Source organism: Botryllus schlosseri, chromosome 15 (genome assembly GCF_051294905.1).
Source record: "Botryllus schlosseri isolate E-star chromosome 15, Bs_hap1, whole genome shotgun sequence".
Taxonomy (NCBI): domain Eukaryota; kingdom Metazoa; phylum Chordata; class Ascidiacea; order Stolidobranchia; family Styelidae; genus Botryllus; species Botryllus schlosseri.
Window position 1 is genome coordinate 11,168,007 of NC_137250.1, and position 25,051 is coordinate 11,193,057.

At 40.6% G+C, this 25,051-nt stretch overlaps 1 protein-coding gene across 2 annotated transcripts in view; it reads left to right on the forward strand.

Moving 5' to 3' along the window:
* Nucleotides 1–25,051, forward strand: part of LOC145457660 (TATA-binding protein-associated factor 172-like) — a 32,439-nt gene that overhangs the window by 6,882 nt on the left and 506 nt on the right. Inside the window, exons 3-41 of one of the 2 annotated variants that reach the window (XM_080335884.1) lie at nucleotides 750–864; nucleotides 919–1,065; nucleotides 1,683–1,782; nucleotides 2,823–2,883; nucleotides 2,943–3,046; nucleotides 4,468–4,485; nucleotides 5,475–5,559; nucleotides 6,022–6,180; nucleotides 6,236–6,331; nucleotides 6,921–6,999; nucleotides 7,068–7,165; nucleotides 8,261–8,404; nucleotides 8,852–8,976; nucleotides 9,038–9,158; nucleotides 9,800–9,901; nucleotides 9,966–10,100; nucleotides 11,001–11,119; nucleotides 11,177–11,336; nucleotides 12,763–12,918; nucleotides 12,979–13,054; nucleotides 13,881–14,095; nucleotides 14,317–14,494; nucleotides 15,584–15,726; nucleotides 16,250–16,495; nucleotides 17,147–17,281; nucleotides 17,935–17,998; nucleotides 18,065–18,213; nucleotides 18,973–19,125; nucleotides 19,966–20,103; nucleotides 20,162–20,307; nucleotides 20,578–20,655; nucleotides 20,724–20,853; nucleotides 21,387–21,528; nucleotides 21,624–21,754; nucleotides 21,816–21,926; nucleotides 22,264–22,441; nucleotides 23,181–23,361; nucleotides 23,615–23,744; nucleotides 24,699–24,899. In XM_080335884.1, coding sequence (XP_080192010.1) covers nucleotides 750–864; nucleotides 919–1,065; nucleotides 1,683–1,782; nucleotides 2,823–2,883; nucleotides 2,943–3,046; nucleotides 4,468–4,485; nucleotides 5,475–5,559; nucleotides 6,022–6,180; nucleotides 6,236–6,331; nucleotides 6,921–6,999; nucleotides 7,068–7,165; nucleotides 8,261–8,404; nucleotides 8,852–8,976; nucleotides 9,038–9,158; nucleotides 9,800–9,901; nucleotides 9,966–10,100; nucleotides 11,001–11,119; nucleotides 11,177–11,336; nucleotides 12,763–12,918; nucleotides 12,979–13,054; nucleotides 13,881–14,095; nucleotides 14,317–14,494; nucleotides 15,584–15,726; nucleotides 16,250–16,495; nucleotides 17,147–17,281; nucleotides 17,935–17,998; nucleotides 18,065–18,213; nucleotides 18,973–19,125; nucleotides 19,966–20,103; nucleotides 20,162–20,307; nucleotides 20,578–20,655; nucleotides 20,724–20,853; nucleotides 21,387–21,528; nucleotides 21,624–21,754; nucleotides 21,816–21,926; nucleotides 22,264–22,441; nucleotides 23,181–23,361; nucleotides 23,615–23,744; nucleotides 24,699–24,899 — 5,049 coding nt within the window. The remainder of the gene's footprint in view (nucleotides 1–749; nucleotides 865–918; nucleotides 1,066–1,682; nucleotides 1,783–2,822; nucleotides 2,884–2,942; nucleotides 3,047–4,467; nucleotides 4,486–5,474; nucleotides 5,560–6,021; nucleotides 6,181–6,235; nucleotides 6,332–6,920; nucleotides 7,000–7,067; nucleotides 7,166–8,260; nucleotides 8,405–8,851; nucleotides 8,977–9,037; nucleotides 9,159–9,799; nucleotides 9,902–9,965; nucleotides 10,101–11,000; nucleotides 11,120–11,176; nucleotides 11,337–12,762; nucleotides 12,919–12,978; nucleotides 13,055–13,880; nucleotides 14,096–14,316; nucleotides 14,495–15,583; nucleotides 15,727–16,249; nucleotides 16,496–17,146; nucleotides 17,282–17,934; nucleotides 17,999–18,064; nucleotides 18,214–18,972; nucleotides 19,126–19,965; nucleotides 20,104–20,161; nucleotides 20,308–20,577; nucleotides 20,656–20,723; nucleotides 20,854–21,386; nucleotides 21,529–21,623; nucleotides 21,755–21,815; nucleotides 21,927–22,263; nucleotides 22,442–23,180; nucleotides 23,362–23,614; nucleotides 23,745–24,698; nucleotides 24,900–25,051) is intronic. The other variant, XM_080335885.1, reaches the window with a different exon arrangement.

Genomic DNA, 25,051 nt, shown 5'->3' on the forward strand with positions numbered 1-25,051 from the left:
CTGGGGTATGTTAGGACTGTGTTGACGCTAGGACATCGTGTCTGGGGCGTGTTCGGACATCATGTCTGGGATGTATTCGGACTGGGTTACCACTGGGAAGTCGTGCCTGGGGCGTGTTCGGACATCATGTCTGGGATGTATTCGGACTGGGTTACCACTGGGAAGTCGTGCCTGGTACTGCAACTGACTTTATAGTGAATATAGCGACTATCCTTATTTCAAACATGACTATCCTTATTTCTGACATGACTATCCTCATTTCAAACATGAGACTCTCCTCATTTCAAACAAATCTGTCCTTATTTCAAACCAATCGAACCAACCCTGTAGCCATTTTCAAGTGGAAAATTGTATCGCAAGGTACATAAAAAGCTTCGGAACCACTTCTCTATGATGTAGTCGTAGGTAACCAATATGCTGTTGAAATATGTTGTTGAAAACTGTATGCATGATTTTCATGCTAAGAAATTCGTTATTCTTGCGTACTACAAAATACGGCACTTTCTGCTAAACAAATAAATACTGTAAAATTTTGCGTTACATAGTTGAAGTAATTTTAATGTGGGCAAATCAGATGGCGCCATCAACAGTTCTGCACTGGTGCCATGTCATAGATTGATATATACCTGCGTACTGAATGCTGTAAAATCTCTAAAATTTGTTTTTGAATTTGTGAAGCCATGTTTTGTTAGGATCGAACAAATAAAAATATTGCTTTTTAATGGATGAAACGTTAAATTATTATTCAGATGATGAGCTTTGTGAAGAAAAAAGAATGGAACACGAGAATCGCGTCTGCGGAAGCAATAAAGCACATCTGCATGGAAGTTCCACAGTGGAAGCCGGATCCAGATTTGCAAGAAAGTAAGAAAATTTACAGTGTATTTGAGAGGTGCGATTCTCACGCTAGCACTACAGGCCCGGTCTCAGCTCTCGGTGAAGTGAACAATGACGGCTCTATGAAGATGAAAATTTCTCAAGTCGACGTGAACATGCTCATGACGCGTTCGAAATTTCTGCTTTCATCGTCTGGGGAGGAGTTTGAGCACATGGACCTAAGTGAAGGTAATGGAGCAATGTGGAGCGAAAAATATAAAAATTGAATTTAAAAAAGTGGTCTTGATAGATGGTGCCAAATATCAAATAAAATACTTTCATCATGATTTTGGTTCGTGCACCCTCTAGTAGCCGTGCAAATTGACCAAACGAGCCGAAAATAGGTACTTTTGCCATATCTTGATAACCGCTTACACTAGAAGTAGAAAGCTAGTGTTCTGGGCTTAAAAGGTACAGAAGTAACAGGCTTCCATGTCACTTCCATAGTACTTCCTCTTAAAAAGGTAGAAAAAAAGTTACAATTAAATTATGCAAGTAAAATTAGGCACTGATTCTGTGTGCGCGATGTCAAAAGCGTGTAACAATTGTTCTTCTGACTCTGAAACATACCCCATCCATCAACTAGAACTACTTTTAAAATGTTACTTGAACAAGGGAAGACCCCTTCAACTTGAAGTATAAATACAGCTCAGGCTACAAATGTATCCGGCTAGAAATGCATGTTAGAACTTGCGAGAAATCATAACGGTATTAATTGGTCTGCTGTAGCTTTGACACTGAAAATGTGATCTCTGAAATCTGACCGATACCGCCGAAAAGCTCTAAAAACCATGCAACGTATTCAGGTCGTACCGTGGCTCAAGCCAGACAGCAAATTGAGAAGAAGATGGGGTTATCGGTGGGAGGGAATTTGTCACTGGGTATTTCTTCGAAAGACCTGTTCGTGTAAGTCTATTTAATGACTGTGTACAATAGCGCATACTGGCAGATACGGTCGGTGTTGAAGTACCGGCACTTCTGCTTTTCGGGACTGGTCTAGTACGCTTTGTGAATTTTCACGAACTCAAGTGTGCATGTTTTCACGCAATTTCCGCTTCCACTTGACAATTTTTGATGCAAAACTACTTTTTTTACTGATTTTTTACTCGTAGGCTTTTTCGAAGTTGGATAACTTTAGTGAGTAAAATTATCATAACAACTGAGTCGCGTAATCATGGCGACAGCCAACAGTAATATGTAGGCCTAATATATATTTCCAAAATCGCCCCATCCTCGATCATTTTGTCGTGACCATTCGTATTGCAATTATGAAAGAGGCCAACCTCGGATTTACTATTAAAAGATTGCGACACCTCTGCCAGATCTACTCGATAAAAGTAACCGCTTGATTAATTTTCAGACCTTGCCTTTTCTGCTTCTACTGGTAGTAGTTTTAGCACGTCTCGTGAATCACTATTTCTACTTGTAATTGAGTATAAATTTACATCATTACTTCTACTTCTACTTGAAGAGCACTGTTGACTATTAGAAAATTTTAGTAGAATTAGAATTATAGCTGCATAGTTATTTCAAAATTAGATTAGAATTAGAATTATGCCTACCCTGTTTTTTTTTTTCAAATTAGATTAGAATTAGAATTACTGAATTCGCGAAAACTTGGACGTTGAATTTTGTTGATATCAAATCATGATTCACTCTTATTAGCATGAGAATAGCAAATGGCTGTAAGTGTAACAGCAAGCTTGGCTTGTATTGCGCTATGCAGTTATCTTGTAGTGTTTACAGGAAAACTATAAATTAGATTAGGATTAAAATGACAGCAAAGAAAGATTTCACAAATTAGATTAGAATTAGCTTCATTGCATTTCGCTCTAATTATCTAGTGTCCAATTCTGCCTCTGCGTACTGGCTCAAGACGGGGTTGTAGCCGCTGATGTTTCGTTTGTTTATTAGTGCAGGATTTGAAATGATCTTTTTACGCTCAGAGACGAGGACTTGATGCCGGTTGCGTCGTCAAACGCGGGCGATAACGTATCGTCGAGCAAGGTATGCCGAACGAAACTGACGTTGCGATGGGCGACTGCGACCGGTAACTTTGTTTTCAGGCCAACGCTAATCAAATCACCGAAAAGATGAGCAGCCGCGAAAGAAACCGCGTTAAGCGTAAAGCGAAGTTGTTATCGAAACAAGTGACAGCGGAGTCGACGCAGTGAGTTTTTAATGACGCATAAATAGCACCATTCTTGATTGATGGATACTATACTACTACTCTATAGCCTATTTTTGATTAAGTGATCTTGTTTACTTTTAAAATCAGTTAAATTCTGGCGACCAGTGACATTTGACTTGTCATTTTTTGAGCGATGCAAAGGGTTTAACCCAGGGGTGGGCAAACTACGGCCCGCGGGCCGCATGCGGCCCGCAACACCATTCTGTGCGGCCCGCGAGAGTCTAAAGAAACTTTTTAAAAACATTGATAAAATGCGTACTAAAAATCGAATTAATGCAGGGACTTGATTAACTATTTCTTAGTATATTTCACCATGGTAATTCTAAGACAGTGGTTCTCAAACTGGTGGGCGGACCCCCCTTGGGGGCGTGAAAGCCTCTGAAGTGGGTGCGAAGCTGAGCTCGAATGAGAAAAAAATTTCGCGCTTCGCGCGATTTACATCCAATTCAAAGTTATTGCTCTGTATTTAGTCTGAATTACATATTTAAAATTCTCTCATCCACAGTCGTAACTTTCCATGCCATCAAACTACCCGTTAGGTTTGCTAGCATCCTGGTTGCGTTTTGTGATATGATGATAAGGGGCGCGAAATCTATCACCATCATAAGAAGGGGGGACGTGTCTTAAAAAGTTTGAGAATCACTGATCTAAGGTAAATACTTGATATCACAGCGGGATAGCTACAACGAGATTGACATAATTTGGATCACGATTGGGATTTCAGATTGGCCAATCCATTTTTAATTATTCCAGTGTTGTGTTTATAAAAAAACGATTAGGGCGTGTCTTAGGTAGCTTCGTTTGTATGCGTAGAATTGGGTATTTATATTTTTTCTACACATAGTAGAAGCGTGTTTGAAGCTAACATGGTTATGATGCTGTCAGCATTGTGTGTCCTGGAACTGAACCAAAAGTGGACTTAGTAAATCTATGAACAGATCGCTGCTCGCAGATTTAAATTTCAATCCTGTTTTAAGAATCGGGCCAACCGCGACTTTCATCTCTACAGTTTTGACAAATTGGTTATTGAGGTCCGCCAGCCTATGAAATCTCGACACTATATGTTTCTGACGCGTGTATCATCAAAGCAATGTTTGGCTTGTTTTAAATAACCACTTACGTATATTATCTCCATGTCCTCACTATATAATCAAATATCAATATTGCGTTTTCGTTTATAATCCCAATTTTATACAGTGCGGCCCGCGAATGGATTCAGATGTTGAATGCGGCCCGCGAGCTCAAAAGTTTGCCCACCCCTGGTTTAACCAGTCGGTGATCTTGTAGGATAATTCAACTAAATTCAAGTACAGTGCCCAAGAGAAAAGTGATCTCTTTGGGCATTTCATTTTGTCTGGACTTGCACATTTTACATTCGTGGATGCTATTTGTATCTATAGAGAGCTGATTGGTTGGATGTAAGTACTTGCTACACTACACTTTTTGCAGTGCTTCTGTTTTGAGACGGACTATTCGCGCATTTGTGTTCACCTGCTACAAATCGTTGGTTTGAAAAAAGATGGTGTCAAAATTTGTCTGTGCTTCTAATCAAGTTGTAGGTTTACGATACGGGTTACCGTCACCCGTAATTGATACGCAAAAAAAGGCTGCGTTTCTACTGATTGCAGGTTCTATTCTTAGAGCTCTCTTGAATCACTGGCAACTTGGAACGTTGTCCTTGTTTCTACCCTTTCAGAGAAGTGCATATTTGCCGGGAGAATTTGTACTCTACACATACAGTGCAACTGTGTTTTTCCTGTTTGAAATTCGATTACCAGTATGGATTGGACTCCTTAAATATGATTTAATGATAGTGCTACGTCAACATTTTGTGTGTTTTCGCCGAGTTTCAATATCACTAATCAGTGTAATCACCATCCTGTTGGGGAATTTTGTTATCGCACTGTGCATTGTTGGGCTTTCACGAGTGTTTGGGTTTCAGTTTTTTGGTTTTACTGGATCTGTCTTCAAAACACGGAAGGATGTAGCCTATGTAATAGTTTAGTCTTCTAGGGAGGAATCGGGAATTTTTTAATTATGAATGAAGGACTGATGAATTATATATTGATTGATATCAACCCGGGCTGCTTATCACGCGCAGTGTGATTGATTAGATAATTAGGCATGTATGTTAATGATGAGATTGGTAATTATATTTCGCTGCTGTTGCATCATGGTGACTACTGTGGTCATTCTAATTTCTGCGTGATGAAACAGAATGGGTAGGTAGGGTAAGTCGTTGGCGTGCTTGAAAGAAGAGCGAATAAATTTAATGCAGCACCAATGATGTATGTAACAGACGCAAGGTTTGCTTGTAATTGTGTAGGCCGCATTAGGCGGCTGACATAATTTCAAAGTGTGTTGATGGTATGAATGTGTCGCACTACCATGTAGACATGCCTTGCAGAGTACTCGAAGCGAGTAAGGAGAAAAAGAGAAAATTGGACGATCCGTCTGAAGCGAAACCGAAGAAACACAGAAGTACAAAACCGGTATTGGGTTCATTTTTTTTGCACAATCTCAACATGGTGACATCAATACGCCAAACATGATTAGATAATCCATTTCTAATCGGCAGGATACCGTATTTCGGATCCAAATATATCCCAAGCCTGAAATTCTTCTCCAAAAGTGCGATTATGGTCCGCCATCTTGGATGTTGGATCTCAAATTAAATTTCAGAATCACTCTACAATTTCTCGCAATAATTCTAAGGCTTTGATGGTGTTCGGGTTTTGAAGAACACTTATTTTTGTACAATTGAATAGTATATTGTATGGTATCGCATATGAATATACCTTCCAACTGCATATTGAAGTTCTGCGCCTCTATGAAGCTCTACATATTTTTATTTACTCTTAATATTAGGTTAAATATAAAATTACAATGAAATACATATCAAAATATGTAAGATAACATGAATTTATTGTCAAACATTATTACTTTTGCAATAGGGTGTCGAATGGCCTTTTACATGGATTTGCAAAGAGCTGCTGGAGGCCTTGTTCGACCCGTCCTGGGAGTTCCGTCACGGCGCCTCGCTCGCGATACGAGAAATTTTAAACGTGCACGGCGCTGGGGCTGGAATTCAAGCTGGATGCGCCAAAGCGAAGGTAACCTGATGAAAAGTGTGTCTGCAGCAAGACTTGATTTCTGATTGTTTGCCAGATGCAACGTGACAATTTCGATTGGCTGGAGGATGCCGCCGCCCGTCTTCTCACCGTGCTCGTACTGGATAAGTTTGGAGACTTTGTATCCGATCAGGTAGATCCAGAGGTCATGTTTGTTCTTTCAATCCTTGGCTTTTGATCGCACGTTATTGCGGTATGACACCAACACAATCTTTTCTGCGTCCAAAGTGTAGAACAATCACCGCTTAGAAGATTAGAGTCATTATATGCTCGATTTGATATACATATATATAAGACGATTCTTGTAGCCTGTGTGAGTAGTTGCCAGAATTGCTCAAAGTAGTCATGGCTGTTACTTGAGTAGAAGTTGGAGTAATATCTTAAATTTCTGCTTGACTACATGTAGAATTTGACGATTGATTAACGATTGATTTACAATTGATGGCACTACAAATGGGTGCAATTTTCGAAACATAATTCAGGTACCGTAGTTGAGGGAGCTGGTATGACAATTTCGCTCACAAAGGCGATACTAACAGTAACATACCCCCACACTACTTTCTACGGTTCGGTAAGTCTAAAAATAGAATTTCTTCGTTACTGACCACCTCTAGTCGTTGTGGACTTGTGGTATTTGTCTACTAGTGATATATTCAGCATCTCGACGAGTTAGCAATTGATTTTAATATCGACTAGTTTTTTGAGCGATGATAAAATTTCAGATGATAGCTCCTGTGAGGGAGACCTGCGCTCAAGCGCTAGCGATCACGGTGAAGTACTTGCACCCTGATATCGTAGCCGGTGAGTTCCGCATCCTCGACCGTGCCGGTGATCCCTTTGAAATTTATTTGACGCCACCTGATTTGCAGATGTCATGAACGTTCTGGCCGCCATGTCGCGCCAAAAAGACTGGGAAGTCAGGCACGCCGGTTTTCTGGGGATGAAATACATTCTTTGCACAAGAGAGGTGAATTAATTGTAATTTGTCAGGCTTGTTGTTTTTTTCGGTTTATGGTACGATGCAGAGTGGTCGCAATTATTTCGACTTGAGTGAACTGGTTCTTACTTGTTATACTTATGAACCACTTCAAGTTGAATAAATTGCTGAGGGGAGTACAGAGTTGTGAAATAAAGGCCGAAGTGTGGCTGGTCGGAGATTATGAAGATTTTAACAATTGCATCCGTGCCATCGACTGGTGATTTACTGACACCAAATGGGATTGTCAGACGTCAGTGGAATTTACGAACTGCGTAAAAGTGCATGAATAGGGTCTTGGAAATGACTTGATTCTGACATCTCGATCTATGTATGATACAGTCATCAGCAGCAATCGATGATCAACTTGTATAAAACGATGGTGACTTCATAGTCGCTCTTTTTTCGGTGCAATGGCGTCCATTTTGTACAACAGTGTTTGGTAACCTACGAAAAATGTCATTTCAGCCCTTCCTGCACGGTTTAATACTGTATTTGATGAATTGCTTTGAATAATTTGTAATACAAATTCTGCATGCATTGTCTGCTGTCACGAACCGGACAATTGATTTTCTGCTTAATTCAGCAAAAAGTGACCGGAACCAAAATTAAGTAGAGCCGACTGTTCATATAAGAGTGCAGGCTGATAGTCTTTAAGGGTCCTGTTACTTATTTCCGTTAGCACATAGTCCGTTCATTAATCCGCCCAATTATGATATCAATGCTCCACAAGAATCACATTTCCAATCTCGTAATACTGGTGTCTGGTACAATGAAAAATGGATCTCATCCCGTTAACATGGGTATGATGCTTGTCATCAATGTAGCGCTGCATGTTAAACCATGAATCGATTCAGCAATGTGGATAATAATGATCTCGTGATACCAGGAAAATGGCTTGAACAAACAACAATGTCTACATACAGTAGACTATACAATGTAATTTTGTCTAAGCAATTACTCTGCCATTACAATATTTGGTATCAAACCTTTATGCCTGCATGTATAATTCACTTTTCCCCATCACGAAGACTGGCGAACTGCATTGTATCGAATTTATGAGATGTATGAAATGTTTTGTTTCAGGATCTCTACCCTAAGAATCTTCAATTCGTTCAAACGATGATCCGCGGGTTATGCGATGATGACGGCGACATTAGAAGTGTTTCCGCCGATGCGCTGGTCCCGTTGATAAAGCGATTGGGAAGAGAGAGCATGCCGATGGAAAATGTACGGAATTTGATGTTATTTCTTAGTATGGATTGCAGAAAAGTGTGGTATTGATACCAGCAATATTTGTTGTATGGTATTGATATTCTTTCTCAGTGTAAATCGCAGAAAACTGTGATACTCGCGTTATTGGTTACACCTCACACCTCAGTGATTGATTGCTGTTGTTAAATTCACACTGAAGTTCACTGAGCATCAGACTTTTGAAACATTGCTTAGTTCCCGCACCTTTGAACTTATTGTGCTATCTTATGTTGCGAGCTACAAGTCACTAGACACTCTTCAGTCTTCGTGTAACTGATTCCTACCAGAAATAATGTTATTGGGCTCATGGAGAGATTTCTTATTCATAGGAACGATAACCTAAATTCAGGTTATGAAATTCTGACTAAACATTGTATTTTACAAATCCATACTTTTCCTGAAATTTTCATATCATATCTTCAGCTGTCGCAATTAGCTGGCATTTTATGTCATGCCCTGCAGGATATTGACGACTTGACGGCGTCTACTCGTTCAATACTAAATCTTCTAACGGAGCTGGTGGCTTCTCTCGATGAAGAGCAGGCCAGGTAACAGTGCTTTTCTTTAGGGATGATCACGTTGAATTTAATGATTTCATTGATTGTACAGCCGTATTTTGGATGTGCGGAATGTGTTACAGCGACTGTGGTTGCTTATCAAAAACCCGTCGCCCGTGAAACTGGCCGCCCTGCAGACGATATTGGCCGTTCTCAACAAATTTGAGTCAAAGGTGACGTGATGTTCTTGTGAACTTTTGTGTTGTTATCTAGGGTTTTGATTCATCGCTGATTCGCAATGAATATCTATCATCGATGAATTTGAAGTTGTAAAGTTGCAATCTGTGCCGTGGATTTGGTATCATGCAGGCTCGACAGGGCCGTGTTTATATCTGAATTCGGTTTCTGATATATAGAGAGCACTTTGCTGTTTGACTGATAAATCTTGGTGCTCTAGTCTATGCGCTTGAGCGGTGAAATGCTTGATCTCTACCTGTCAATATCGTATATCCGACCAAATAATTGATAAAATGTAGACTATTCAAAATGATTTGAAAAGCATATTTATGCGAGACCTTCAAATTCACAGTGAATAATAATTCACAACGATTTTAAAATAATAGTTTTGCGTGCTACCTCAAAACAACGATTACCAATCATATAATGTCTATTATTCAAAATGATTTGTATTCAACGCGACGATTACTAAATTATGGACGAGAAGGAAATATAGGCATAGTCGCCATTCCAATGTCGTTGTGTACAATTATACGCTTCTGCGGGTATTGGTGGCAAATTGGCAATGTATCCGAGTAAACTCTCTGGGCATTGGTCGCGTTGTTATATTTGTACTGACCTCTGACACGTGCTGCAGACCGTCGATTGGTTCTCTACGATTTCCGAAGACGGTTTCTGGAGCCTGTTGGAATGCTGCATTTTCGAGTCTGATCAACGCATTCAAAATCTCACTCTCAAGGTACGAGACTTTTGTGCCGAAGGTTTGTCTCTTTTGCCTCTTCACTCCGCCGATTTTTCTCCAGGCCTGGGTCAGTTTCTGCCATCAAAATCCGCGAGCGTCGCTGGTCAACTTCTGCGTGCACCACCTGGAAAACGTGCTGTCGCTGGTGTCGCTACCTGAGAATGTTCCGATGCCAAAAGACTCGTTACAGTATTCGGTAATGTGTAGAAATTTTTGTTTAGAGGTTAGCGGTTTAGATCGAAGGCTGGCAGATTCGAGTCAGACAACAGTCCCTTAAATGAGTCACGAGCGATTTGGCCATTAACAAACAGAACTGAGCAAAATCGATAACTTGACTGGTTCCATTCTGAAGCTTCGAGTCGAGTATTTTAGTACCACTCATTATGATGTAATTGACTGCTTTCAATTTAGAAATAAAACTAATACGCCGCTGAATATAGCTTTCATTTGACCCGTGGGGAAAAATAATTGCACACCCCTGAAATATGTCAATAATGACAGTGCGGGTGACTTGGGACTTGTGTTCCTGAAAGATTAGAGTAGCTTACGCAAGTATTGTAGGTTATGGCTGTTTCTTTGGCGTCGGTTTGTAACGTCGCAACTCAAATTGATTACTCGATACGCTATGTTTTGAAATGTACGTTCACATAGTTGCGTCATAATGACTCGTTTGGCTTTGGTTCTGGGCGACTTCCATTTCCACGACCGGTTTTGATGCGAAAATTCTGAAAAAACCATTGAAGACCATTTTAAGATCAGCATTTTTCGCCTTCCTCATAGTGTGCTATGTTGCCCTGGCTTATACATTCTTGGGGATTTGCACAATGATTTGGCAGAAATTTCTTGCTAGACACTGTCCCTTCCTACTACGACTACCTGCCAGGTATTGGGGCTGGGCTCTTTGGTGGCTGGTGGTCGCGGGTTTTATAGAACCGTCTTAAAAATTTTTACAAAATCGGTGAGCCAGTTAGCATTAATGGTTACTGTTAATGACTTTTTAAACGGAACAACATTTTCGAACCTCACCGTCGATTGTATAACCATGATAGTGGTCAATAAGTATAGTCGATAGGTGAGCTATCATGCTGTTGTACAGGAGGAAACTACACGCAATGCAGATGCTACTTCGAGATACATTGGCGGCGCCCCAAACCTAAGGTCGGCTGGAGAATCTCGCAGCGAGATCGTTGCGAAAACGCGTTCGGCTGCGGCGAAGTACATTTCATATTGTTCTACCGCGCTGGTAGTCGGTAACAATTTTCTCGGTTTTAGAATGTGCGGGCTTATGTGCGGTCATGTCGCCCACGGCGCCGACGGTGAAGACTATGTTGTCGGCACTGTCGTCAGTAAAATTTTCGCGTACATTTCGTCTCGCGGAGCGTACCACCGCGTTGTCGGTTGCCTGGTGTTTTTTTACTGGTATGAATCAGAAGTGAGTTGTATTACGTTACGTTGACCTGGAGCATCTTTTTGTGATACGGAGCTTGCTGCCGACTCCTTTTTTAAGCTGGTATGTGTTTTACCAGACGTTGTCAAAGTGAAAGTGACAGTAAACTTCTAGTCAATTACAAATAGAAGTACCAATGAATGTATGAAATGCAGCGTTGGGATCAAGTCACTAACTCCAAGTCACGATTCATCTCGAGTCATTGCACATTTTGACTCGAGTCAAGTCGATCGATTTTCGAAGGTGACTCGAGTCAAGTCAAGTCACTCGTATTTTTTATGGTGACTCGAGTCAAGTCACGTCACGAGTCAAGTCACGATTCAAGTCAAATCGAATTTTCGAAGTATGAGTGTTGATGCAAAGTCATTACATTTTGCTAACTGGATGAAAGACAGATTAATTGACCATTTATTTTGAATCAAATAACGAATATAAAATTAAATATATGCAAAAAGGCGTTGTATCGCTCACGCACACTTAGAACTGCTAATAAAATGGGTGATTATCTGCTTATAGCTACATGCTACAGCCTGTTATTATCAGCCAATATAGAGGATCGAATATGAATCCCCGAGAAGTTAAACAAATTGATATGGTACAGTACGTACACTACCCATCTACACATCCGTGAGAATATAAACGCATAAACTATGTTCGTTCGATTTAAATTATACACGATGGTTGGTAAAGGTGAGCACTGCGTAATGTAAACACTGACCCGTCTAAGAAACAAAGATACGTTGCTATCAGATTCATCTACCTCTACTACGACAGCGTAAGCTGTGATAGTTTTGTTCAATTTACAATCAGTGAATTACTGGTTGCCCTCACAATTGACATCGGCGTATCGTGAACAATCTGAACATACATAAGATAAAGGTGATTTAATCGACACCGTTTACTTGATGACTTGAAATTGACTCGTAAATTTTGCTCCGAGTCACGAGTCAATTGACATTTCTAAAGCGCCGAGTCAAGTCAAGTCATTTTTGCAAAGTGACGCGAGTCAAGTCATACGAAAAAGTTGACTCGAGTCAAGTCATGACTCAAATCATCCCAACACTGATGAAATGTAGCAAAGTCAGTGGTATGTCTAAAGGTAAATCTGTCTGAGAAAGTTCATATGCATTTAGCAGTTAATTATAACCAAATTGACCAAAGAAACTAATGTAGCCGCGATTTTCGTGAATGTATTCAGTTACCGTGGTTGCCCAGCTGTTGTGACAATTCCACTCTTGAAAATGATGCAAGCATTCATGTCGCAAAGTGACTTCTTACTTCACAAAATCTAAAGTTTTGCCGAAAAGAGTGGAAGTATTCTAAAAGCGTAACACTCATGCTGTGTAAAATTTAGTGCGGGCTTTTTACGGCCTTTCCTACGTTGTAATATTGCCAAACTTTCCGCCTACAGAAGTCGACCCCTCCTCCCACCATATTTTCCGGGCTTCTCAATTCGTTAAGCGAGGAGCTCTACTTCAACGAAATCACGTCGCTCTTTGTTCAAGTGCAGTCCGAAATTCGCACGGCCTGTCAGCTTATCGCCGATAAGGGACTCGACTTTCGATTGGTAAGGAATGTCCATGGTTGAGAGTGATATGTTAAAATTACCATCGCATTCCTTTGCTAGGGCCTGCAAGCCAAGCAGGTGTATACATTTGAAGATGCGATTGCTTTGCACAGCGAATTGGAATCGATGTTACGCAGTGAGTTATATTTTATCGTCTGCTTTCGTGGAAGGTGCTTTTGTGCTTTACATAAACACTTCTGATCGAGCAAATATCTCTTAATTCATTTGAATAGTATATTCATATTGAAACGAACCCGAATATTTTGTGATACGATTGTTGATATACATTGTTCTTTCCAATTCTCTACTAGTTGCTGACTATATGAATACACTATTCAATTGTATATTGAAGTTTTGTACCTCCAATGAACATGTCTTAATTCGTCGAGCAAAACTTGTTTATGTTTGTTTTTTCATATTTTTTTCGAATATGAATAACATCGGTATTGCTGATTCAATTTTGTAACTATGTTTTTGCTAAACCTGGCATTTGAGGCAGAGACCTGTAGAATTACTCGCAACAACTTTGTTAATTTATGATATTAACAGGTATATTCAATATTCATGTTGTAATGCATATTCATTGTATATCAACAATCTTTCCAATTCTATACAATGTTCCCTCCGATTCTCTACTAGCTGTACCCCCAAGAAGCTCTTTGATTTATTCACTGAAGAATGCCTCAACACTTTTGAAACATTTTGCCAATGTGGTGTATCGTTTCCGATTATTTATAACCTAAAATATGACGTTATTAGCATTTGTCGTGTACCCTCTACCTAACGGAAGGAGCCTTTATTATCTTGGGATACTAAACCAACATGTGTTTTCGATCTAGTTCCTGGATTAAATAAAGCAAGTGTGATGAAAGATGTTGCGCCACGTTTTGTATTCTGGCCGAATTCAAAGGAAGCTGGGATATGGAGACGAATAATAAAAAATTCCCTGCACTGCCTCGCAGATACCGATTTCGCTGATCTGAACGAATGCGACAAACGTCTACATTCCATCGTGGTCGAGGCGCAGACGCGTAACGTGAGACTGCAGCGTATCGTCAGGAGCCACGTGATTCAATGCCTGTCGAGCGCCAGCTATCGGTCCGACGACCCCGTTCAGTCGCTACTCCAAGTGTCGAAACTTAACCCAATCATAAGGCCTCTGATGGACGGGCTCAAGGTAAGGGGTAGGGTACCGCTGCGTGTCTTAATCCACTTGGTGGCCATCTACGGAAACTCAAATTTCGAATGGTAGACAATTACTCTATGAAATACTAGTTAACAATACTGGATGCGGTGTGGTGCGAGTATTCCCTATGATTTTCGAATTAGGTTGGATGAAATTCCAGTAGAATTGAAATTATGACAAATCAGTTGATCTTTCCATTTCTGATCTTTTAGAAAGAAGAAAACCTGGTCTATCGGAAGGTGATCTCGCAATCGATGGCGTATCTTCTCGACCTGTTTCGACGTCGCGACCCATGCCCCAATCCGAAGCTAGTGCGAAATATCTGTCTTCTACTGTGCAGCGATAAGCGGACGTTTCCGGATTTGTTGGACCCGGCCGCGGTCGTGACAAGTTAGCATTTCCTTTTCCGTCGATTATTTTGACTTGAGGCATTTCCTAATACCAGCGGTGGTCAAGTTGGTCAACGTTGGACGTTGGTACTTAGAGGTACACGTAATATCGTAAGTTTTACCAAAATAAAAGAAGTGATTTCAGAGACACACCAATTCTGCACCAAGTGGAAGTAAAAATGGAAGGAATTAAAGTACTTGAGTAAGTGCTTTCAAAAAGTAGATTCGAGAGATTGTACGCAGTTAATCCGATTGGCATCTCTGCTAAAGTCTCAAAAATCACTAATGTCACAGCAAGCAGGGAAATTTTCGACAATTTCACTCATAAATGGATGGAAACATTTCCCAAAACTGCTTTTTACTAGAACAGGGCTGGCCAACCCGTGGCCCGCAAGAAGGTTTTGAGTGGCCAGCAAGGTAATTTCCGAAATTTCTAATATTATCAAAAATGGATTGCACAGATTGTGAACTTGCAAGGCCAACCAAAAATTTGATTAGTCTGGCCGCAACATTTGAGATGTGATGACTAAAATATCAGTTCCGACGCATTAGCAGATCCATGAGCCACTAACATTTTGGTAGATCTTTGCACACATTTTATCGTCAGGTCAAAAAATGTTCTAACCACAATTGAATATAAGTAGTACAATTCTAACATTATGTGGGAAAACACCTAATTTGCATACATTAGGTCAAAATTTGGTGAAAATTAAGTTTTCGAAGGTAAAAAAATGTCAAAATTTTGATTTTTTAGGTCAAAATCTTCAGTTTTTGAGTCAAAAAATATTGCCAAAATACTTGGTTTCCCTATAATGCAGTTAAGGAGAAACGGAATTAGTCTAAAATCATGACCACTTGAGTACTTCCTTACTGACCACCTAGTGTTCCTTGAATTGCATTGATATCTTATTTTTAATTCCTACCTAAATACTTTTTCGTACGCAATTTTGTGTACCAAATTCATCGCATCGGTTTGGTATAATACCCGTGCGGTGCATAAGCTGCTTTGATATTTCGCGTAATGTCTACTCGAAGAAAAGTACGTCGGTAATCCGCCTGACAGCCGTGATTGTGTGATTCTAATTTCCAGGTGATGCGTTAACACAATGCATGTGTTCTAGAAAGGACGCGACCAACTATTGTATGTTGTCTTTGCTCTACAAGCATTCCGTGCTGACGGATTCTAAGAGAAAGAATCTCCCTTACAGCGTCGCCGTCGAAGCCGACCAGAATGTGAGCCTCACAGATTTTTGTACCCAAACCACGATGTCATATTATGGGATGCTGGTTATGGTGGAAATATTCTGAATTGGATTTGATATGACGTGGTCATAAATGTTATTAAAATGGTTAGCACCCGAGTGGCATTCAAATTTGGTGAATTTGAAATCTTATTAGTTACATCTTGTTTCTTCACGGACCTATTATATTCAGTTCCATGCGGTACTCAAAAATTTGCTCAAACAGTAGGCTACTTGCTTTTTCAATTGTATTAAACATTAACTTCATGTTGTTAACTCTTCATTAGAAGATTTTCGAATAACTGTCATCAGTATCGAACGTCTGTGTCAGTAATACTGCAAATCAAATTCGAATCGAAGGAAATATTTTGTCTGTGTGAAAAAGCAAACAACTAGTAGACAGCGTGGTATGGTAGTGATGTTACTAATTTCGATTCTGTTATTATATCGTAGCATAATCGCTACAGAAATAGAACTTGCTCTTTGTATAATTTGATGTTTTATTTTAAATTCAGGGCAATTGCGACATCGCCAGGGCCGGCGCGTTGGCCTGTTTGGAGAGTGTGTGCCGCCATTTCAAGGCGGATCTATTCGAAAGCTTGCCAGTTTTGTGGGACATGATATGCTCGCCGATCACGAGTCAAAACGTGCCCGAGGCGTCCAATAACAGCAGTCCGGACAAGTTCAAGGACACCATGGTAGCACTCGTGATTTTGCAGACCATAGTTCCTATCGTCGACGAAACGCTTTTACAATCTAAGGTGCGTCATGTTTCTTCAAGTTACTTGAGTTCAAGAACGCGGCGCATCGAATGATTATTATTAACAAGAGACTCGGATTGTATTTTTGGAGCGTGCGTACACGAATAACTCCTTGTACCGTTTTTTAAAGCAAAATTACCAGATGTTCAATCGTTGTAAACGAAGTATCGTTTAAAAAATTTGAATTTCTTCTATACTTAAATTCAATGAGAACACTATGAACGCTGAGCTCTAGAGCTTCGATTTCATGATCATGATATCATAGACATACTTATCGAGGCAGTACTCCTTCGTGAAACTCACTACCAGTGCTGCGTTGATGCGAAAATTGTAAAGTTGTTTTGCGATACAGATAGCGAGAGCCTGGGACTTGTTGTCTGTAACTACCTTCAAAACTGGGATTGCTTCTACATACAGCCCATAAAGCAGTGGGTTTGCAGTATGTACCTGAGGAAACTTTATTAATTTTGTTGCCAAAGTAAAAGTTCTCTGTCATTGACCAATAGAACTGTGTATAGTTACCTGGGCACTCGATTGAAGTCAAATATTGCTGGACTCGGAACCGCTACCCTCGACTTACCCAGCCGCCAACGACCGTACAAAGCGTTGCAATGATTCAGCAATTTGCCAGTTGTCTGTTGTCTTTTGCAGGTTCTACATCTTCTTCCGTACTTATCGTCTCTTTTGTATTGCACATTTTCTGCCGTCCGTTACATGTGCGGCCGTTGCTTCTCCGTACTGGCCAAGCGTAGGCCGTCCGAGGTTATGGAGACCTTTTTGTTGGAGGTTAGTCGGTCGATCTCGCGATACTCGACTTGAATTTTGGGCGGGAAAATTTTGCACAGCTTACGGACGTGAATTGTGGTAATTCCTAATGATAGAGAGTGGTCGTGGGTCTAGTTTTGCTATTGCATGAACGATGTGACCATGACAACTGATGACCAAGACCAAATTGACCATTATATAATTGGAATTTCCTGTTTTTGAACAGCTATTGCTGCTCTTTCAGAGTAGTAATTTGTGATTATGATAGTCCGCGAATTTATGTCGCGTCGCCCAAATTTCGGTATAAAGGAAATCAAATATCAATTGTAAAAGTCTGCAGAGTGTCGGTATTGCGAATAACGGGCATTTTAAAGATTGTTCCCTCCTATTCGTTGAGACTTCATGTGAAAACCAACCGGCAAAACTGCCTAAGAATCGCCAGCCTTACAAGGAAAAGCAGAAATGACCAAAACTTTTGCTGTCATTTGTATCATTTTGTAAATTCTTTTGTAAAATTTGTTTAATAAAGCACTAAAACTCATGCAAACTCGCTTTGCAGATATAGATACAAAAATGAAAGAGTGTTTTGAATGGATCCTGCAATCTATGTAGCAGGAAAATACCAGCCATAAATATGATGGAACTACTTGAAAGTCTCAAATTTATGTATTTAGATTATGCCGTTTATCGAGTCGTCCGATATTTACAAGCGAATGGGCATCGTCGAAGCGATGTCGGGTGAGTGCATTTTCGACTGCGCGTATTTTTAGGCCCGAGTGTTATCCCTTGAACGCTTGTCCGTAGAAATCATCGACCGTCTCGGCTGCGAGGTGCTTCCGTATTCGATTCTTCTCATCGTTCCTGTGCTCGGGCGAATGAGCGACCAAAATCATCAAGTGCGGCTTGTGGCCACGAAATGCTTCGCCACGCTCATGCAATATATACCTATCGAGGTAACTACCAGATGTATCTTTGCGATTAATGCAAAAGGAGTGTCACTGTGTGTAGGGGCAATCTTTGAATATATATTCAGATGTTTCACGTGGTTGTTATCGCAATTTCACTCGTAAAAGCAATGCAAACTCATCACAAAATGCGCACTGCCACAAGGACTTCATTCTCGATTTATCATGAGCGCCAAGAGCGTTTTTGATAGAAACTCGCCCCGATTATTCAAAATTTAATGCCTGAAACGTCATATTTTGTGATACGATTGTTGATATACAATATTCTTTCCGATTCTCTACTAGTCGCTGACGATTATCCCTGACGAAAATATTAGAGTTCATTTCAATTTTAATATAGGCTACCATTCAATTGTATAGGCTATTGAAGTTCTGTACCTCCAAGAAGCTTTTCATGATCAGCAAAATTAGTGAGGTATGCAGTCTCTTTTGAAAACAGGACACATGATGCTGTTTTGTAGATTAGTGAAAATGGGTGATGCGTGATAGCTGTCAATTACATTGAAATGCCAAAAACTGTTGTCGGACGTTTAAAAATAACTTGTCAATGAAAAATGTCGCTTACCCAGTAGTGCCACTGACAAACTAAAATATGTCGCCGAGATGCTGGAAAAATCCCCAATTATCGCATGATCCCCTTCGGTTACTGCTCGCAGGCATACGCGATGATATTCCGAGCCCTTGTGAACACGACAAGATAAAGTTTGGTCGCGTCGAACACTTAATTCCAAGAGTTTGTTTCGCCAGTCAACAACGCCCGATTCTCCGCGGCTGTCTGACAAGCTGGCGAAGAAACGTATCGAAGACAGGAAATTCATCGAGCAATTACTCGACACCAGCCTGCTGGAAGAGTACAAGGTCCCGGTTTCGATCAACGCTGAGCTACGACCTTATCAGCAGGTGAGAAATTTATTGTGATGCAGGGGTTATTTCGCCAGGTTCTTACGGCAGTTTAACTCATGCAAGCAATGCAAACATTAAACATAACCGAAAACTGATTTCCAAATTGTATAGACCAGTGATTCTTAACCGGTTTTTCAAGGGTACGCTAGGACTAAGTGAGCTGGTCTCTTGGGTTCCGCAGAGGTCAAAACAGGCATATGATTTGTGAGGACTAGCTCAAGTTTGTGGCACTAAAACCGCGAGAAAGTTACACCTAATTTTAACAAAACTTGCAGTAAAAAGTTGCATTTATAATTTATTCTTCAATTATACTAGAAATAGTTGATAGCATGTTTTCTAAATCACTCCTTTACATTTTGAGCAATATTTGATGAAAGTTGCAGTAAAAATTTGCGTGAATAAACAAAAAAGTGGCAAAAAGTTGCATTATGAAAGGCCTGCAAACATCGTAAAACATCATACTACATTAGTTCTGAGTATCTAGAAAGCTGCTGGAAGCTGTAAAAAAAGAAGTTGCAAAAACTTGCCTGCCTAGACTGATGAAAATTGTCTTTTTGTGGTTTTCTTTTAGCATTCTGATGGTGTTCTGTTCATGTGTACCAGTAATCTATAGTAATATATTAGATGTGTATTATGGTAGATTGTTGTTTTTATGACTCAACGAAAATTAGGGGCTCCACGAAGGCTTGCTGGCGTTAGTGTTCCGCAGGTTATTATAGGTTAAGAACCGCTGGTATAGACTAAGTAGTCATGCCTAAAAATCTGTTAAATTTAAGTGGACCTTGTCTAAAAAGTACAGTTCTGCATTTGACGCTGTATCATAACTTTGATCTTTAGGACGGTATCAAGTGGATGGCGTTCCTGCAGCGTTACAAATTGCACGGCATATTATGCGACGACATGGGTCTCGGCAAGACCCTGCAGACGATATGCATCCTAGGGTCCGATATATTCTATCAGAAAGAACGCCGCAAGGTCGGTGTTTCGCCCCGATTTTTCCAACCCCGTTTTGTGTTAAAAATAAGTTGTTCAGGCGAAAAAGGGGGAAAAACCGCTACCTTCACTCGTGGTCTGCCCGCCGACTTTGACCGGTCACTGGGTGGACGAGGTGGAGAAGTTTTGCGATTCGAAGCTGCTGACGCCCTTGCACTACGTCGGGCCGCCGAGCGAGAGAATCAAGTAATGATAGTTATATAAAGCAACGATCTCTGATTGTTAGACCCTTTCCGTAGCCTCGTTCAACACCGTAATTTGGTGTTGTCACTTCATGGTTGTATAATTTGATTGGCTTTTCCACTTTAATATACATAATCAAGTTTCCCTTTCTCAGTAGAGATGATGCTGCGATCCCTGATCGTCAATCCACGTAGTTGATATCAATGTATAACTATTTTTGGCACTGTTACTTTATCTGTCTTGTAATAATTACTGTTTTTTTGCATTCCACAGACTGCAATCCACTCTGCCACACCACAATCTCGTGATCGCATCGTATGAAGTCGTCCGGAACGATATATCTTTCTTCAGGTACGCTTTCCCGTGTATCTTGGCCAGATTGAGATAAAAATTGTGAATGCCGTGTCGCATCGTTGCAGCCAACATTCCTGGAGCTATTGCGTACTTGACGAAGGCCATATCATACGGAATTCCAAAAACAAACTTTCCATTTGCGTGAAATCGATCAGAGCCAATCATCGTCTTATTCTCACCGGGACCCCTATACAAGTAAGTCGCTCACTTGGTATTGCGAGTACGATTTTCCCTAACCCTGATCAATACAAACAAGTCATTGATCAAGTGTACGCGAATTAGCTTGATTTGGCGACTGTATCCATATTGAGATCAAAACAACAAGGCTGAAAGACACTCTCGTGTCGATTACAAAGATATAAATTATATTCCGCTCAGGGCACTGGTGAATATAAAAACTATAGTGTCTTCGGACAACCAGAGGCGGCAAAATACGATAATGCCTACAGACCAGTGATTTCAAAATTGACTTTCATTTTTTTCCCCGATCTTACTCCTTGAATGTGTATGTCATCAAATTTCTGCAGCGTTGGGACTGGTATGATGGCAGTGAATAGGCGGATATTGCGGACTTGCATCGTCTGTATAAGATTTGCTGGTCAAGTACAAGGAATCCTAAAAAATTTAAATAGAATACGCAAATTCAATTCATCGAATAATTCTAAGATTATGAATTTGTTATCGCTCAATGCTCATTCACCAATCACCAATACCCCGCTCTTTTTCAGAACAACGTCCTGGAGCTTTGGTCGCTTTTCGATTTTTTAATGCCCGGGTTCCTCGGATCCGAACAGGAATTTAATATCAACTACGGAAAGCCGATTTTAGCGAGCAGAGACGCCAAGAGCTCGTCGAAAGATCAGGAGCAAGGTAAGGCAAATTTTACCGCTGTAAATTCATGATTAAACCGATTTCCACCAGACAATGTGTAACGATATTACACGACATCACATTCTCTCTGACAGGCGTGATCGCCATGGAATCGTTACACAAACAGGTACTGCCGTTCATGCTGCGGCGTATGAAGGAAGACGTTTTGCAAGATCTACCACCGAAAATCATTCAAGACTACTACTGCACCCTCAGCGCGCTGCAGGTGAGGGCGTAGTTTGTTGACAGACGATTCTGCTATATGGACCGTTGCATTGACGTTTCAGGTTCAACTTTACGAAGACTTTGCGAAAACACGAGCCTCCAGGGAGTTGGAATCTTCAATCGTTCACGCCGACAATCAAACGCAAAGCAATCGTGGCTGTCACGTCTTTCAGGTTCGTTTTACGAGTGTGTTGTCTTTTGACGTTTGTTGCATTTTCGATTATGATTTATTGTTTGAAATCGACACTGCAAATCTGACTACTCTGTGCGCCGTGTCTTTAAAATCCACGTCCTCATTTGTCGTTTTTCCCTTTTTCCTAGTCAGCAATTTTTCGAATATTTTCTCATTTTGAAACACCACTCTTAACTGCACGAGCACCTGAATACTCGACTCGGGTGCAAATTTCATACTCGGCTCAGAAATGAACCAAATCAGATACTTGAGCTTGTCTGGCCCTAGTGGGGACCCCTGAATAGACGCTGTCGCGTCAAAATCGATTCTTTTTTCAGGCTCTGCAATATTTACAAAAAGTATGCAATCATCCGTCTTTGGTGCTGACGTCGACACATCCCGAATATCAGGCGGTCGTGTCTAAACTCAAAGAGGACAATTCGTCCCTGCACGACATCCAACATTCGGCCAAACTTGTGTCGCTTATGCAGCTGCTAAACGACTGCGGTATCGGAGGTATCGCGGATCTCATCTTTCTACCTAACTTAGGATCGTTGCGATTTCGAGGGCAGAGTACTGCTACTTTGTTAGAGCAGTCGATTATGTTTTTGCCTGACACTGCCACTTTCTGTTTCGTTTCACTTTGATTAGGATTACCATATATTTAACATCCTTATTCAAGAAATCTATAATGTCCTCTGAGGACTCATCAATGTCTTATTTTTAGCAATTTGTCCTCCTTTTATAGCTTTGTGAGCCACACCATCGTACAGAGACTAAAAAATGCCATAATATACCTGAAATCTGGATTCAGGCGGCAAGGTCGGCTAAAAAAGAACAGGTCACCACCAACCCATAATACGTGGGAGAGGATCATTCGGGAGTAGAATCAGAAAAAATGACCTATTTTTAGTCAACACATCAATGGTAGCAGTAACATTTTCAAATTCCCCGTAATAATGAATGCTGCTTCATCTTTTGTGATTTGTTAAAATGTCCTGTTTTTCCGAACTCAGAATATGGTAACCCTGACTTTATTGGTTTTTGAGATAGATAGGAGGTATATAATAGAATGTACCATTAGGACGAGACATGAGATTGTGTGCATTATGTTGTAATCGGAAAAGTCTTGAGCAAACTTAAATACCGTATAGCTTAGTCGTCAGTCGGTGATGCCTGCCAGAATTCGGCAGTTGAAGTTTTTAAATTTAATGAAAATCTATCTTGCGTCCGTCAACGTTTCCTTTCTCTGCAGTGCCAAAGACAAACTGCCTGACGTCGCTGATGACGCATCACCGAGCGTTGATATTCTGCCAGCACAAGAGCATGCTGGACATCGTCGAGCACGACCTGCTCAAGAAGCACATGAAGAAGGTCTCGTTCTTGAGGCTGGACGGGTCGGTAGCCGCCAATCAGAGACACAACATCGTTTCAAGGTGAGTTCCGTGTTCCTGTGAGCTCCGATTGGGAGAATAAATCGAGATTTCTTCCCAATATTATGTGGAACTTGCGTCCTCTATAGAAAAATATCGAACGGTGTAACAAATGTTATAAGTTGTGGAATTTTCTTGTGAGCAATGCGCCATGACTTGATTCATTGTGATGTAGCAAAGAAAGATGTCATCACAATGCCCCCATTTCTCTCTGCAGACTGTTGTTTATCTTGTAATTTTAACCCGTGCTTCACAGGTTCAATACCGACCCCTCCGTCGACCTGCTGTTGCTGACTACGAAAGTTGGCGGGCTCGGTCTCAATTTGACCGGGGCGGACACGGTTATTTTCGTGGAGCACGATTGGAATCCTACCGTTGATATTCAAGTATGTCGTCTACCGACAGACTGTACGCCACGCGTCCTGGGCATAGCGTTTCCCTTATCAATTTTGATGAACCAAGTATTGGAATTATACTCCTTATTTTATGAATGAAAATTGCCATTCAGCCTTTAAACCTCGATCCTAATTAGTATATCATTCAATACATGCAACAGAAGGCTGCCCGCGTTTATGACTACAAAATTAAGCAATCTCTTTGCCTCGATTTTTCCAAATTTCATGCCAGTGATGTCATATTTGGTGATACGATTGTTGATGTACAATGTTCTATCCAATTATATTGAAGTTGCTGACAATTACCCCTGACGAGTGTCAGCAGAAAATATTTGGGCCCATGTCAATATGAATATACTCTTCGACCAGATGTCTGTGCACCAGTGACAAACCTGCGGTATTGTCTTAAATTGCAATGACGCTCAGCAAATTTTTAATAAGGTATATCTAAATAAATGTAACTGGCATTATTCAATTCATGATCACATTGAAATTACATATCTGGACGCTTGAAGCTTGCTGTTATGGTGTCATAATGAATGATGCTTGAATACTCGTTTCAAATCTTTCAGGCACCAAATATTACCCAGCTCTGCTCCTCTACACATAATGGAGCTATGTAATGGGCAGTTGTGTTTCATCAGTGGCTTTGATTTCTGTCCTATTTGCCTTTTAGGCGTTGGTTAATAGGTTCTAGGATACCTACCAGTTTTCATTGTAGACTTGTAGGAAATCGTCTTCCTGATTTTTGAATTGGATTCACTCGTTGAGATATTCAGGATTTGTATGGTACTGTCGTTAATTATCTTCAAACCTGTATTTTCTATCAAGTTCAAATCTCAAACCAGTCTCTGATAGTGACCGACTGTACTTGGCGTAAATATCCTGATATGACAAAATATTACGTTCTATTTTTTTTAAACTTCAATTATTTTTTTAACCCAGGCCATGGACCGGGCCCATCGTATCGGACAACGGCGTGTCGTCAACGTTTACCGTCTGATTACGCGCGGCACCCTGGAAGAGAAGATAATGAGCTTGCAGGAATTCAAAATGAAAGTAGCCAACTCCGTCATCACGATGGCCAACAGCCATTTGCGGAGCATGGGAACGAATCAGCTTCTGGACCTTTTCGTCATAAATAAGGTACGTGTTCCAAATGTTGGTTGCTAGGTGATTGTCCAAGATATATTTGATTTTGTGGTACGATTGTTTTTATACAATCTGATTTTCAATTCTCTACTAATTGCTGACGATCACCCCTGACGAGTGTCAGCCTAAAAGATTCAGGTCTATTT